Source organism: Puma concolor, chromosome B4, assembly GCF_028749965.1.
Source record: "Puma concolor isolate L17-30 chromosome B4, mPumCon1.1.hap2, whole genome shotgun sequence".
Classification (NCBI taxonomy): Eukaryota; Metazoa; Chordata; class Mammalia; order Carnivora; family Felidae; genus Puma; species Puma concolor.
Genome location: NC_141673.1, coordinates 11,809,167 through 11,822,818, shown reverse-complemented (window position 1 = coordinate 11,822,818; position 13,652 = coordinate 11,809,167). Strand labels below are relative to the sequence as shown.

General features: G+C 59.2%; 1 protein-coding gene across 1 annotated transcript in view; it reads right to left on the bottom strand.

Moving 5' to 3' along the window:
• Positions 1 to 13,652, bottom strand: part of MYH9 (myosin heavy chain 9) — a 93,223-nt gene that overhangs the window by 14,593 nt on the left and 64,978 nt on the right. Inside the window, exons 15-24 of the mRNA XM_086712376.1 lie at positions 12,256 to 12,370; positions 9,648 to 9,841; positions 9,203 to 9,324; positions 8,400 to 8,469; positions 6,548 to 6,708; positions 5,586 to 5,694; positions 4,066 to 4,197; positions 3,399 to 3,605; positions 2,946 to 3,083; positions 1,785 to 1,908 (exon numbers count right to left, since the gene is read on the bottom strand). Of these exons, the coding sequence (XP_086568502.1) occupies positions 1,785 to 1,908; positions 2,946 to 3,083; positions 3,399 to 3,605; positions 4,066 to 4,197; positions 5,586 to 5,694; positions 6,548 to 6,708; positions 8,400 to 8,469; positions 9,203 to 9,324; positions 9,648 to 9,841; positions 12,256 to 12,370 (1,372 nt within the window). The remainder of the gene's footprint in view (positions 1 to 1,784; positions 1,909 to 2,945; positions 3,084 to 3,398; positions 3,606 to 4,065; positions 4,198 to 5,585; positions 5,695 to 6,547; positions 6,709 to 8,399; positions 8,470 to 9,202; positions 9,325 to 9,647; positions 9,842 to 12,255; positions 12,371 to 13,652) is intronic.

Here is a 13,652-nt window from a genome sequence, read left to right as displayed (position 1 = left end):
GCCTGGATGAAGACACCGCGAGCTGCCAGGTCCAGGCGCCCCCCACCCCCGACCCTGCTGACCTCCCCACTGGGGACCTACTCTCCCTGAAGACTGTGTTCACAGTTCCCTTGTTTTTAAGGCTATACCACATCTGTGTCCCTAAAAAATGTTTAATTTTTCATGAACCTAAATTACATGGGAACGTCCTATATGAAGTTTACAGTCAGTATATGGGATTCACGGTCCAATGTCTGGCTTTACAATTTCCACTAGGACGTCACTCAGGTAATCCCTCAGCTTTGTCATGTGTCATCCGAATAGTAAGGACAACAAGACAATCTGCCTCATTACATTGCAAGTCTCGTGTCAGTCTCTACACTTACGACAGCTCCTAGCCCAGGGTCAGTGCTCACTAAGGGTTAGCGACTTTTATTCCTCGACTTGCCTTTGTCACTCGATATCGTGACCTTGAGATTTGGCAAGCGAAGTGTCACTGCAATGGATCCACATGGACCAGTAGAATGTTCCGTTGTGTGAACATAACCACAGCTAGTCTATTTGTCCTACAACTGACGGGCATTCGGGGTTTGTTCCCTGTGTGCCCCCAGAATGGTGCTGCCAGGAGCGCTCCTGCCCAGGACCCCCAGTGCACAGGGCCGGGAACGTTGGGTTGGTTGTGGGCACGTGAAGCTTCTACCTCACCAGGCAACGCCAGATGGATCAAGGCCGCCTACCAGTTTATGCTCCCACCAGCCGTGTGTGTGTGTGTGTGTGTGTGTGTGTGTGTGTGTGTGTGTGTGTGTTTGGACTGCTCCACATCTTTGTTAACACTCAGCAGTGTCAAACTAACCAGACCCTCTCTGTGTGCACCTGCCCTGGGGGCTGTACCCTCCTACACCTGGATGGCTGAGTGTTTCAGACTGTTCCAGGCCGAGGCAGGGAGTCCGTGGGGGGAGACCTCTGTCAGCACCTCGCTTCCCCTTGCCGGTCTGACTCGCCTCATCCCATACAAATGTGACGGGGCCGGGGGGGCCGGGAAAGCCCTCCTGCAGGTCAACCTGGCTGGTGTGGGCCCTACGTCCAGGGGGCATCAACAAGCGCCCCAGACAAGCCGGGCTGCCCTGTGTCTCCACCAAGGGAGCTGGGGTTTCTGGCACAAGCTCACAGCACCCCCATGGTACCCTCTCCCCTCTCCCTCTGCCGTCCACGCCTCTCCAGACGCAGGGGTGAGAAGTCCGCAGACAGACACAGACCTGTGTTCTATCTACCCTGTCCTCCTCCAGGGACCCAGGGAGGCAAAGGCACGATTGTCACCCTGCCCCACGTCAAGCAACGGCCTCTCATGGCACCTGTTCAGCAGAGCATACACAGCGTGTCTCTGTGTGGTTGAGTTCAGTCCCCATGGCCGCCCGTTCACCGTGTCCCCCTTGGCGGGAAGAGAAACGAGGCCGACAGGATGACACAGCTGGTAAAGTGGCAGAGCGAGGGTCGCACCCAGAACCTCGTAGGAAGTCAGTCTTGTGCAGCTCACGGCACACGACAACGGAGAGACGCCGACTCGTTCTCTCAAGAGCTCCTCACGTTGGGGACACCCCTCCCCAGCCCAGCCAGTGCCTGGAGGCCCAGGCTCCCGTAGAGACAGAGTTGTCCCTAGGCTTTCAGAGCGGTGGCTGGGAGTTGCAGACTGCGAGCCTGCCTGCACACACGAACGTGCGACCAGCACAAGAGCGAGGCCCAGGCTGGCCCTGGAGGCTGGGGGTCTGGTCCCCGGGTCCGTCAGCTCCCGCCCACCGCCCTCTCACCTTCCAGGTCGGTGATCATCGCCTCGTGTTTGTTCTTGAGTTTGGCAAGGCTCTTGGATTTCTCCTCCTCTTCCATGAGGTTGGTGGTAAATTCCGCTATTCTGTCTTCCAGAAGCTTCTTTTCCTGCGGGGACGAGGGAGGGTCAGAGCTTAAAGTTAGTTGAGCACAGAACGCTTCAGCTCTCCTTCCAACTATGACTCGCCCGGCGATTTAGAATTGGACGAAGGGCCGGGCCTTAACTACTTGATTCACTAGGAGTTCCTGGATCAGAGGATAATTTTGAAAGGTCACCAGCGCCCCTGAAAGAGCCGGATAAGCTTCCTTAGGGTCTACAAACGTGGGTGCCCAAGGCCTTCCTGGGCCTGTGTCACCCCTCTGGGCATGGGTTAGAATGGCGTCCAGGTGGCAGCTAGCATCGCCAAGGGGATTCACACACAGTGACACCGCCCTCTCTGTGCCCCACGCTCATCCACTAGGTGGGCCGTGACCCACCCCCCCTTACTTGTGTTCCCACACAGCCCTGGCTGCTGTCCTGGCTTTCTGCTGTGTGGCCACCGCTAGGGTCCTAACGTCAGCAAGGTGCCCCACGAAGGTGCCCCACCCAGCAAGCGCCATCGCTCAGCATGCATCTCGGTCTCGTGTCAGAGTGTGCAGGCAGGCGTCCTGCCCCTTCAGTCCCCGCTCTGGGGATCAAGGACGACATTCTGCCCCCCCGTCCTTCCTTCTGTGACACACCTCTGGGCTTTGATCCGCTCACCGGCAGACTCTGACAGGGACCCGACTTGGCTCTGAGAGAAACAGCCACCACCCTGGAGACGGCTGGAGGAGGGCACCCGCCCCACAACACTGAGCCACCAAGGTGCGGAGAGCCCGCTGGTGACTGAGGCACGAAACGCCTCGGATATGAGTCTCGGGAGCCCGCCAAGAGCCTGAGAACAGAGACCAAACCTTCCCCTTGGGCCCCACTCTGCTGTGAGAAACATCCCTTTGAACAGGACGCTGGCTCCCAGAGGATACGGACACCCCGGAAGAGGAGCTGTGACCGTGACCCAGCAGAAGCCGCAGCGCCACAGGCAGGGGGAGGAGGCCGCGGGCCTCGAGCCTCCTGCGCCCGGCCACTCGCCCTCCGCGGCCCCGCGTCTCCACGCTCGGGGCCTCACCTTGGCCAGCTTGCAGTTCTGGTCCTCCATGATGATCTGGTCTTCTTCCAGCTTCTTGAGCTTGGCCTCGGTGGTCACCTTCTCCAGCTGCAGCTTCTGGCGGGCGCTCTCCTCCTCCTCCAGCTGCTCCTCCAGTTCCTACCGCGGAGCCGGGGAGACCGTGAGGGGTGGCGGGCCGCGCGGCCCGCCCCCCGCTCGTGGGGGTTCTGTCTGTAAAACTGGGGTACGGGGACGAGAGGCCCGGTCCGGTCGCGTGGCCCCTCGTTCTGCGGTGCCGCCACAAGCGAGGCCGAGCCGATGGCCCCCGGCCACTCACGCTGGCCGCGGTGAGCACCGGGGCAGGGAAACCAGATGGGACCGAGGCCCCGCTGGCAGCGCTGGGGGCCTCCGCGTTGCCTCCGGTCCCGTCCCCGCCGCCCCGTTTCCGGCATCCGGCCCCGCCCCCTCCTCTACCTGGATGTTCTGCTGCATTTTCTTCTTCTCGGCCTGCAGGTGCTGGCAGCGCTCCTCCTCCTCCTCCACCCTGGCCTCCAGGTCATGGCAGATCTCTTCCAACTCCTGCTTCTTGGCGGTCAGGCGGGCCCGCAGCTCCTCCGCCTCGGCACACAGTTCCGTTTCCGCCTGGAGCTGCTCCTGCAGCTGTAACTTCTCCGCCATGAGCTGTGGGGAGCACGCAGAACACATAAGCCCCTGCGACCTCCTCGGGCCAGTCGGGGCCAGGTGCTCTATTGCTCGGCTCCCATGGGCGGGGGGGGGGGGGGGGGGGGGGGGGGGGCGGGGGGGGCGGGGGGGGGTCAAGGGGGAGGCTGCTTCGGTTCCCGGGCGCTTCCTAAACATCGTGTTCTTTATCCTTCACCGCTACTCCGTGAGCTGGCCACGGCGAACCCCAGGATGCAGGCTCAGAGAGGCTAACCTAACACTCAGGAACCTCCCATTCCACGGGGGGGCCCTCCCTACCTCACAGGACCCCGAAGGGGGACTGTGGAGAGACGAACGCTGCTTGACAGTGACCGTTGACATCTCCTTAAACCCCAAACATGCCCTGCCTACTGGTGGCCAGCAGGTGGCAGCACCGGGAGCGGATGCGCGAAGCTCCAGGGCGAAGCCTGCAGATACCGACCTGGGACTGGAGCGTCTCCATCTCCGTGAGCCTGTTCTCAGCAGCCAGCTGCTTCTCACGGACCTTCACCAGCTCCTCCTCCTTGGCCATCATCTCCTCCTCCTGCCGGCTCACCTGCAGCAGCGGCTTGACCTAGAAGGGGAGACGGGGGCACGGCCAAAACATGAGGCCTTCCCCTCACCTGCGCCCACGCAAGCTGGCGAGACTGACGGGAAGGAGGTGCAAACACACACGAGCTTTCTGGGGATCAACTCGGTGCTGTGTGCCACAGGCCTCTGCCCCGCTAATTACACGTCAGGGAAACGGCCCCCACGTATGCAGGAAGGTGTTCAGGACGGCATTGTTTACAACGGTGAGAAACTGGGAATGAGCTGAAGAGACACCGTGGGGAAAGTAACCAGGTAAAATACGACACATTTCCAGGGAACAACGTGCTAACTTAAAAAAAATTTTTTTTTTCTCTCTGCCCCTCCCCTGTTCATGCTCTGTCTCTGTCTCAAAAATAAATAAACATTAAAAAAAAAAAATTTTTTTTTTAATTTTTTTTTAACATTTACCTTTAAGAGAGAGAGACAGGGCATGAGCAAGGGAGGGGCAGAGAGAGAGGGAGACACAGAATCCGAAGCAGGCTCCAGGCTCCGAGCTGTCACCACAGAGCCCATTGTGGGGCTCAAACCCACGGACTGTGAGATCATGACCTGAGCCGAAGTTGGCCACCCAACCGACTGAGCCACCCAGGCGCCCCACAACATGCTAACTTTTAAAAAATGATGCTCGTGAAGGAATTCTAAATGGAAAATATAAAACACAAGATTGTCTGCAGAAATCAGAGCTCAGCTGGGTAAGAATGCATATGGCTTACTGAGCAAAGACTTAAGGGAGAAAAGATAGCGGGAATAAATATTGAGACATCTACTCAATACTGCCGTTGGCTTGGGGTTGAAGGGATTACACGTGAGCTTTTATTCTCTTCTTTAGGCTATTTTTTACAAACAAAAGCAGCTGAGGGGCCCCTGCGTGGCTGCGTTGAATGAGCGTCGTTGGACACTTGATTTCGGGTCAGGTCACGATCTCATGGTTTGTGAGATTGAGCCCCGCGTTGCAGAGCCTGCTTGGGATTCTCTCTCCCTCTCTGCCCCTCAACCCCGCCCCCTCCCCCCAATAAATAAATAAAACGTTAAAAACAAACAAAGCCGCTGAACGACTGCGTGCGGATTCTGACCCACTGCCCCGCGGCCGCTTGGGGGCACAGCGCGGATAGCACGCGGGGCCGTCACACCTCGGGAGCTGCTCTGAGCCCGACGACAGGCTGGGCCGCGTGCACCAGGCACGACACGGCTTGCACACTCCAGACCGGGCGGGGCAGGGCCGCCTCGGGCTCACGCGGTCAGGGAGCCACCCCGGGGGCTGTGAGTCCCGCACAGAGGCTGGTGCGAGGTCGCTGTCCCCCTCCGCCGCAGCTGGGGCCGGCAGAGCGCCCGCCGGGCCACGGGGAGGTGGGGCCGCCTTCCGGAACCCACCTTGGTGAAGAGCCGCCACCACTGCCAGTTCCGCAGCTTCAGGTAGGCGGCGCAGTTCCTCTGCAGGACCTTCATGGCCGTCAGCTGCTGTTGCCGCTTGGCGAAGGCCCTGGGTGGAGAGACGCGGTCAGGGCGGGGGACCGCAGACCTCCGGACGGGAGTGCAGCGAAGAGGCCCGGCGTTGGCGCTGAGTCCTGTGGGTGAACCCACAGAGGGCGACAAGGACCCCGACCGTCCTCCTTCACCAAGGGAGAAGTGGGTTCGAGGGGTGAAAGTCCCTCGCGAGCTAACTAGGTCCGAGTCAAGTGTGACGGCCGGTGGCTGAGGACATGTACTGACTTTAGCGTCCCACCCTCCTGCCACCTGCTACCGGGGGCTTCTGATTGGCAGGAAAATGTCAGCAGCTGACGTCCTACAAAGGGGGGCTCAAGGTGCCGACCGGGGGCTTCTGGATAAATGAAGGCTCCGTGGGTCCGATACCACAAACCCCTGTTTTGTCCCCCAGTGCTCACAGCTCACGTGGAATGTACGTCCCTCAGCACAGACCCGGTCAGGAGACTAACGTGCAGCTCCCACACCCGCTGTCCTGCAGCACGTAAGCCCGACTCTCAAAGGAGCTGCTCTGGACCCAAGGACAGTCTCCGGGCCCCGGGAGCACAGGGGACTCTGGGGACGACCAGGTTCCGGGCATCATCCCCACACGAGGAACTGGCAAACAGGACTGTTTGGGACAGGCAAATCCGAGCGCAGAGTCACCCCCTTCCCAGCCCGTCACCTAAACCCTTAGACATAAACTCAGAAGGCAGGGAGCAGGGAGCTCCACGTGGGCATCCCTTGGACCTCCGACTGGCATCAGGGCGTCCCAGGCCACCAGTTCCCAACAGTCCCCTGTGCGGCAGGAAGGCTGTGAAGGGCCCGCGCACAGGCAGGCTGGGCGGAGGCGGGCCCCTCTAAGGACTTACTTCCTGGCCAGGTAGCCTCTGCAGCAGGCCTGGAACCCGATGATGACGTCGGTGATCTTCAGGTCCCGCTCCTCCTCCAGGTGGGCCAGCACACCGGCCCGGAAGAAGACCTTACTCTGGCCGATGCGGTACAGGTTGCTGTCCAGCTCCAAGGCTTTGATCTAGACGGGAGCGGAGCAGGCCGTTCACCACGTGCCACCACGGGGCCCTCAGAGCAACGCGGAGAGCCAGTGGTCTGTCCCCGAGAGGCTGTCTGCCAGCGGCCGCTTCTCCGCTGGGCAGCCTGTGCGGCCCCGGAGCCAGAGAAGGCGGGCTCGGAGGATGCCGGGAGGAGGGGCAGGTGGCTTCCCACACAGGGCGCAGTGACGCATGAGACGGCAGAAAGACACAGAACCTGGACGTTAAAGGGACCTGAAGACCTCTCCTTCGACCTCCCGCCCCCGCACACCGCGATCACGGACTACCAATGCCCAGCCGCGCTGCCCTCAGAGAGAGCTGGCCGAGCGCCGTCAACCTCCTCACCCAGGACTAGGACACGCTCCAGTTCAGGCCAAGCCCGGCACCAAACGCTGATTAGGTGCCTGGGGCTTTGGCCTCTGGGAACCCACCCTCCCTCAGCTAGAAGATGGGAATAAGGCTTTGATTTTTTTTTTTTTTTTTTAAAAACAGTGAACAAAGAAAGCAAGTCATAGTGCCTCCTCCCCAGGACAGCTGCGGGAACTGAAAGGAGAGCAAAGTGCTCGGCCTGGGGCCACACGTCCTGGGTCAGGAGCAGATCTCAGCGGCCAGTGCCATCACCGAGCGGTTTCGGTGCGGCACAAGGCTCTCTCGTTAACCCACCGGCAAGGGGCCGCCTGTCTTCCTGGGAGAGGAGGGTTCTGCACTAGCTCTGAAAAGGCAGAGCCTGCAGTGGGCGGAGTCAGGTCCGAGAGAGCTTCGGGGCCCACAGACGCCCCGGTCATCCCGGAGGAAGGGGAGGCTGGGCCAGAGCCAGCGTGGGTATCTTCCCTCCCTGCACCTGAAGGAGGGGCCTTCAACCTGGACAGCCACTAACTGAGTCTCCTGGAGAAAGGGTGGCCCAGACGCCCTCCACCGATCACACCTTCTGTCCCACGGGGTGGGGCTGGTGAGCGCGGGACAGTGGGGAACGGTTTCCTCCCTCCTACCCCACCTCCCTATCATCTGACGCAGAGTCTCCCACACAGTCGGCGTTGGATTCCTTCTTCCCTCTTCTCTTTCTGCCAATGCCCTAGCCCATCCTCCCTCCTCTTTGGGAAGAATGCCCAGTAAAGGAGACCAAAGGCAGTGGCCGCTAACCCTGGACCATCAGGAACAACAGGACGCCCACAAAGTAGGAAGTACAACACAGTGGGATCGGGGCCCGGCTTGGCTGGCATCGCCACAGGCCGTCCTTCATCCCGGCAGAGTTCAGAGTGCCCAATGCACATCAGGCACTGCTCTAGGGGCCGAGAGGAAACGTCCGGAAGCACGGACTGCGCAGGTTGGGGCAGCTGCAGTGCTCGGGGCCTGCTCCCCTGGTGGGGAAGTGCCCTCTGCTGACCACACTGGGCGTGACGATCAGAGGAGATATGAGCAAGAAAGCGCGAGAATGTGCCCCAGAGGAAGGGAGAGCCCCTCCCACGTCAGAGCCCTGCCATGGCTGGAGCACCGGTGTCCCCTACACGGCCCTGGTCCCCCGCTCGGAGCGCCTGGCAGGATCAGGACCAGAGCAAGAGCAGGACCACGGAGCACAGGTGTCATCGGGTGAGAGGGGCACTTGTCCGGGCACACGGGCCCCCTCCCGCCCGAGGGCCCACCCCCAGAGGGAGGTGCAGGCGGCAGCCGTACTCACCATGAGCACACACGCCTGCTTCCCGTCCATGAAGCCCTTAGGAATGGAGTTTGGTGTCAGGATCTCGTATCTGAGCGAAAAAGAGGAGCCTGGTCAGCCATGCTTGCACCGGACCCTTGTTTGGATTCCACGTGGCCTGGGGCGCACGGAGAGGAGGACAGGCCCTACGGGGCAGCACAGCTAGGCTTCTCTCCCCCACAGTCTCCCGAGGAAGGAAGACATTTGGCAAATCCCACCCTGCTCTTTTCTTAGGCTGAACGGCACAGAAAGGCCGCCTGCGTGTTTTCCAGAAAGTGAATGGAAACTCACGTTGGACTGTTTCGGCCACTCGAGGGCGAGCTTTAGGTTGGGCTCCCCGATTGCTAACTGCCCACTGTCCGCATCTCTAACCCGGGAAGGCCGCGCTCCCTTTCTCCCCCAGGGTGCTGCAGGGCCTCTAACGCGTAGGATGGCCCCAGAAACAGGGCTGGCACTGAACGCAGTCGTGAGGCAGACAGGACGGTGTCATCAACGCCCCTCTCTGTGTGCACGGCCAGAGGCTGCAGCGCTCTGCAGTCTCCATTTTTCTACAAAGTTCCTCTAACACCCCAGTCTCCGGCTGATTCCTTTTGAATTTCTCTTCCTGGTTCCTCCAACAGCAGCAAAGCCTCCCAATCACTAGGAATAAAAATCCCTTCTCACACAGAGGGCGGCACAGAGAAGGAGCGGGAGCGGGCCGGACCTCAGCTCTCCGTGGACGGGGACACCGCTCCCTCGCCCAGGTGCCCTGCCCCCGGAGACACAGGCTCTCGGCCGAGGCTCACCGCTGCCGGAACTCCTGGAAGACCACCCTGTTGGGAAAGCCCTGGCGGCAGATGCGGATGCCTTCCAGAACCCCGTTGCAGCGCAGCTGATCCAGCACCAGGTGGGGGTCCAGTTTGCCAGCCTGGAGAAACAAATAACATGCATGTGGTCTCGCCCCCATGTGGAGGATTGATGGAGAAAGGCCGGGCAAGGCCCCCTCCGGACTCAACGGGAGAACAGCCCCCGGGAACGGGCATCACTGCGGCCCGCGGGTTTGGACAGCCACGTTACCCGACCCAGGTCTGGGAAAGGCCACAGAGAGACAGTGTGCCCAAGCAGGAAGGCGGCTACGATCGCAGCCGGGGCAGGGCGGGGGGCGGGGGGGGGCCTTCACCGAGGCTCTCAGGGTGTGTGGGGAGGAATCAGTTCTGCCCGGGGAGACAGACAGGAGCCTAGCACCCGCACCTTCTTCTCGTGGTTGGGGATGATGCAGCGGACAAAGTTGGGGTTGGTGTTCCGCAGCGTGGCCATCAGCTTGGCCAGCTGCTCCTTGTAGAGCTGCCCCACGGTGCGGAACATGCCCTTCCGAGTCTTGAAGGCCCCGGGCAGCGCCGTCTCCGACATGCCGGCCACCTGGTCCAGGCCGATGATGCGGTCCACTGTGGAGACCACCCAAACAGCACATGAATACCCAGTGGTCCTAGCGGGGGGGGGGGGGTTGAGGGACAGGAAAGAGACGGACAGACACCTGGACAGAAGGAGGGGAGACTCCGGAACAGTGGGACCACTTCTACTTAGAATCTACACAGAGAGCTGAGATCAACCTCAAACGTTCAGCAAACTTGATGTTGTGAACAGGAAGCAGGAAAGGGTTGAGAGAGCCGGCTAAGCCATTAAGGGGGACGGTCTACTGGCCAACCCCACATTCACATTAACCATCTTCAGCCCACTGTGGAAGCTTCTATTCCCAGAGAGATGCGATAAAGCTTCCAGGCTATGCCGCTAGGCTGGTTCTAAGGAGGTGTTAAAACCTGACCTGCAGAATCCTCTAGTCCCATGGTCCCGTTAAAAATACGGGGGCGCCTGGGTGGCGCAGTCGGTTAAGCGTCCGACTTCAGCCAGGTCACGATCTCGCGCTCCGTGAGTTCGAGCCCCGCGTCAGGCTCTGGGCTGATGGCTCAGAGCCTGGAGCCTGTTTCCGATTCTGTGTCTCCCTCTCTCTCTGCCCCTCCCCCGTTCATGCTCTGTCTCTCTCTGTCCCAAAAATAAATAAACGTTGAAAAAAAAAAATTTAAAAAAAAAAAAAATAAAAAAAAAAAAAATAAAAATAAAAATACGAACAAACAGGGGCACCTGGGTGGCTCAGTCGATGAAGCATCTGACTCTTGGTTTCAGGTCATGACCTCACGGTTCATGAGCTCGAGCCCCTCACCGGGCTCTTACACTAACAGTGCTGAGCCTGCTTAGAATTCTCTCTCCTTCTCTCTCTGCCCTTACCCTACTAACGTTCTCTCTTCCTCTCAAAATACATAAATAAACTTACAAAAAAATTTTTTTTAAACCCAACCAAACAGACAAAAAAACAATCGGTGTTCTGAATTCCCACTGACCTTTGCCGTGAAGCTACCTGCCATTGTCTATAGGACTCTGGATGATTCCCTCTCTGTCCGGGAGCCTCCCGTGCAGAGCTCCCTAAACCAGGGACCCGGGACAGCAAATGGCGTCAGGAGCAGAGAGGTCTCAGGAACTAGTGCTGACAACGCATATTCTGAAGTCTGAAGACCCCCTCCCGCCCTTGCATCTTGCCAGGTCTCCCAGCTCACGGGTCTTCATCGTCTAAGACACCCTCCGAGGAAGCAGCCCTTGCCGCCAGGGCACACGCCCAGAGCAATGAAGAAACTGCTTCCTCCCAGGTGAGACCAAAGTAACCAGCAAACCTCACCAAAGTGGCCAGTGATTTGAGGTCAGTTTTAAGCCAAGAGCCAATGTGAACGTTGAGGGCTTCTGCTACTGGATATAAAAGCTAAGGCTTCTGTGCCAAAGTCTGCTTCCTATTCCTTTGCGGCCAGACCTCTAATATTTATTTGAAGACGGCAGAAAGAACAGGTGCTCAAGACCGAAGTGGGCAGTGAGGACAGACTCGATGATCCAGTCGATTAAAATGGGAGCCATTTCTGACCTTAGGAACCCGGGGCCCGTTTTACCCGCTACAGAGGGTTTCCCACGAGCGGGTGGCTTGTGGCCACTCAGGTTGCCCGGAGGAAGGTCGGATGTGCCCCATAATAACCGGCCGTTTCATGTGAGCACGTCCTGCCCCCTGGAGGCCCGGCCCAGAAGGGGCAGGCCCTGGTTGAGAGCGCTGCACGCAGGCACAGATGCGATTTCAGCCTTCAGGTGCACATACGCGGGGCAGGGGGTGCACAACACCTAAGTCTCATGCTGAGACAGCACAGCCATTCAAGCAGCGTTTCACGAGCATCTCTGCACGTGCATTTCTGAGAAGCATATGAATTTTCACACTTGCTGTTTTCCGCTTTCAAGATCCATACAGATCAACATCAACAGCCTGCCCGTGAGCCAGGGGCCGGACTGGGGAAGAGGACAGTCAGGCAGGAAGAGCCAACGGGGGAGGGCGGGGGCGGGTAAGAATATCTGAGCAGAAGCGTGTCTCACACAGCCCCGGATGCGGCATACACAAGGGTCACCCCTCCGGGTGGCCAGTCACCTGGTTCTAGGTGGAGAATGGGAAAGCGTTGATAGAAATAGGCTCTCTGAGTGTTCTGCATCTCTGCAACAAAGAGGTTAAAGCAAAACCAGGCAAGAGGAAAGGAGGAACGGACGGAAACAAGGAAAGAAAACAACTCCAGAGCCACCGGCCTGCCAAGGAGAGGCGGAAACGCAGTAAAGTGCGGCGGGGGGGGGGGGGGGGGTGCGGGAACCTGTGTGGCGAGGCTTTGGGCCGCCTTGTCATTCCCGCGGGTGGAGGCCACCCGGCCTGCGTCAGGCGGACCCCCGCCCCGTGTCCTGGGACCGCAGGGGAGGCGGGAAGAGAGGGGGGGCGCAAAGGGCGTACCATCCTTCCACAGCTCCGAGACGAACTTGTCGGAGGACTGGTGCAGAAGCGTGGCGATGTTGTCGTTCAGGGGGTCCATGTTCTTCATCAGCCACTCGTCGGCTTTGTAATCCACCTGCAAGGGTCGGGGCCACGCGGGTCACAGGCTGCTCTGGGGATGCCAGCTCTCACTGCGGGCCCCGAAAACAAGCCGGCCCCGCAGGGGGTGGGGAGAAGCCTAACAACGCCAACACCCCCTGAGCTGGTATTTCCTTCCCCAAGAAAGAAACTGAGGCGTGGCAAGGGCGGCGTGACACGGGAGGGCGAAAAGCTGTGCACAAGGACATCCAGCAACGGGGGACTAAGAGATCTATGTTGCAGCCAAGGTCATAGAACAGTCTGTATTATTATTTTTTTTCTAATACAAACATAAAGAAAACAACCCTAGCAGGACATAACCAAAGTGTGCCAGTGTTTCTTTCTGGCAAAAGAACAAGGACTTTTGCGGTCTATCTACCTATCTATTTACTTATTTTGTTTTTTCCAGGACGCCCGAGTTTTCTCTGAGCTTGCACGATTGTTGCCTTTTCCAAAAAACGTGAATGGGCAATCCACTGTACTTTCACTGTGAAGCTCCCCAAACAGTACAGACGGCGTGTGGGCCACCTTGGCCTCCCGCTTCCCAATGCACAGCACCGCGCAGAGGTGACCCCTGCTCTCGGGCCACTGCTCCTCCGCGGCCCCTTCTGGAGGTTCTCCCACACGCGCACCGGCGATGAGGTGTGTGACCCTGGCTTCTTGTTCCCTAGGAGCACAGTCACCTCCTGGGAGATGACAAAAGCCGCAGGGACGGCGTTGTGGCCACTTGGGCACAGCCGGCAGGCTTGTCCCGTTAGCTGCGGTGCCGCAGCCCAAGCGTGGACACACGTGGACACTTTCGTCGCTCAGGCTCGCCCCAGCGGGCTTTCGGGGGTGCCCACTATTTTGCGTTATAAATAATACTCTGAAACAAGAGCGCGGCGAGCGTCACTGCACGTGCATTTCTAACAAAGGCAGAGGTGGAAATGCAGGTTCAGGGACATTACCTTAGGCGGCTATAGACACAGGGTTTTTTAATGAGTATTTTTAAAGGCAAGAGCTGCGCGCTTCAGCAGCTGTAGGGACCAGGCGGGCCGAGTGGGAGCGGCCAGGCAGCGTGGGGCCATGGGCAGGGGCAGCAGGCGGGGACCAGGTGTGGCTCAGGGTCAGCTATGCAAGCTGGTGGCTCTCCTCGCCTGATTCGCCACCTGCTTGGGCTGCAATGACTAATTAGGAGCGTCAAGCAAGCGACACGGAACTTGCTGCAACCAGCTTTATTCTACGAACAGACCCCTGTGGACTCGGGGTACCCTCTTCGGTTAGGGATGAAGGCAGCTGTG